This window comes from Octopus bimaculoides, chromosome 22, assembly GCF_001194135.2.
Source record: "Octopus bimaculoides isolate UCB-OBI-ISO-001 chromosome 22, ASM119413v2, whole genome shotgun sequence".
Classification (NCBI taxonomy): Eukaryota; Metazoa; Mollusca; class Cephalopoda; order Octopoda; family Octopodidae; genus Octopus; species Octopus bimaculoides.
This window is the reverse complement of record NC_069002.1, coordinates 3,705,175-3,706,661: the sequence shown is the minus strand read 5'-3', so window position 1 is coordinate 3,706,661 and position 1,487 is coordinate 3,705,175. Positions and strand designations below refer to the sequence as shown.

Genomic DNA, 1,487 nt, shown 5'->3' with positions numbered 1-1,487 from the left:
AAATTAAGGGGGTCCTTTTTTTTAAATGAATTTGTCAGTAGGAAGGCTGTGCCTGTGACCTTCACAATAAAATATAATAAAACATTTGGTCCAGTAAGTAAGTTCAACTACGCAGGTCAGAAATGAAAATAAATCCAAATTTAACAGAAAGGAAAACAAAAAAAAAAGTGTATTTACTTACCTCCAGCTGCATAAACACCAGGGATATTTGTGGAGTATTTATTTTTGGGAGTTTCACAGTTGCCTCTGGGATCAAGTTTTATTTCCAGTTCATTGAGAATGTCTTTTTCTGGTCCCAGAAAACCCATGGCAATAATCACTAGGTCACATTCATATATCTTCTCAGTTTCTGGAAAAATCAATATCACAGATTGTCAATAGGTATGGATAAATATCAAATAATAGTAGTAAAGACATCACTAGTTTTCCTACCCATCAGACAGTAAACCCTAGGTGTACAGTGTAATTCATCATGGTTACCTGGTAATTCAGTCATCTGGTACCGTCCATTTTCATCTTTCTTCCACTCAACATGGACAGTTCGAACACCACGCACATTTCCATTGCCATCATCCAGAAATCCCTAGAAAAAAGGGAAATTTAAATAAATAAAATTTTTATATCAAAATCCTCTTCTTTGTTATTTTGTTGTCTTGTTTTTGTTAAATATTCTTTTATTAATAGTCCTTACTTGACCTTGGATGTGATAAAGGTCACAAGAAGGACTTGGTTGTTACTTGTTACTATTAAATTATTTCATGTGAAAGTCTTTTTTAGAGTCTGTGTTGCAGTGCTTATAAGCTGAAAGACATGCACGCTCAGACACACACATAAACAAACAATCTAAAAAAGAAACTTTGTATTATATATATATATATTTACATATAGTCTCTTTCTGAAGTCTGTATAGTGTTGACAGACTTGCACTTAAAATTCCTGCATTTTTAATCAAAACTTGTTAGTTACTATGTTGACAACACTATCTATCTATCTATCTATCTTTTAGACACACACTCTCTCATTCACTGTATTTCTCTCTCTCAACAACAAATTTTTCTCCTCCCCTTCTTCCTTCCTTCTAAGCAGATGTTGATGAGTTCAAAAATGAATGAAAGCACTAATAAAGAATTATCCAAAATTCTGACTGCCTCCTTTTTTTTCTCTCTCTCTACACACACCACTATATTTGCACATGTTACTCTATATATACACAATACATACACACACAGTCCAGAAGTTAATAAAGGCTGCTATGATCACAGACAGTAGCAGTGTGTATTACACAGACACACACTCACGTTACTACATGAACACACACATGCAATGCTGAAGATAAGGCGAACTACAATAATAGATCGCAGCATTCAGTGGAATATTTTACTTACCTTACTCAGAATATTGAATATCCTGGGATCATGGCCAAATCTGTGAGCAACCTCAGCATGGCCGTAATCAACTCTGAAGACTTTTGGCCAGAGGGGCCAAGG

General features: G+C 34.7%; 1 protein-coding gene across 1 annotated transcript in view; it reads right to left on the bottom strand.

Moving 5' to 3' along the window:
- Positions 1-128: 128 nt before the first annotated feature.
- The window catches only part of LOC106883777 (uncharacterized), an 81,871-nt gene continuing 80,512 nt past the window's right edge, over positions 129-1,487 (bottom strand). Inside the window, 3 exon segments of the mRNA XM_052975717.1 lie at positions 129-349; positions 481-583; positions 1,386-1,487. The exon segment at positions 1,386-1,487 is cut by the window's right edge and continues 12 nt beyond it. Coding sequence (XP_052831677.1) covers positions 174-349; positions 481-583; positions 1,386-1,487 — 381 coding nt within the window. The 3' untranslated portion in view covers positions 129-173.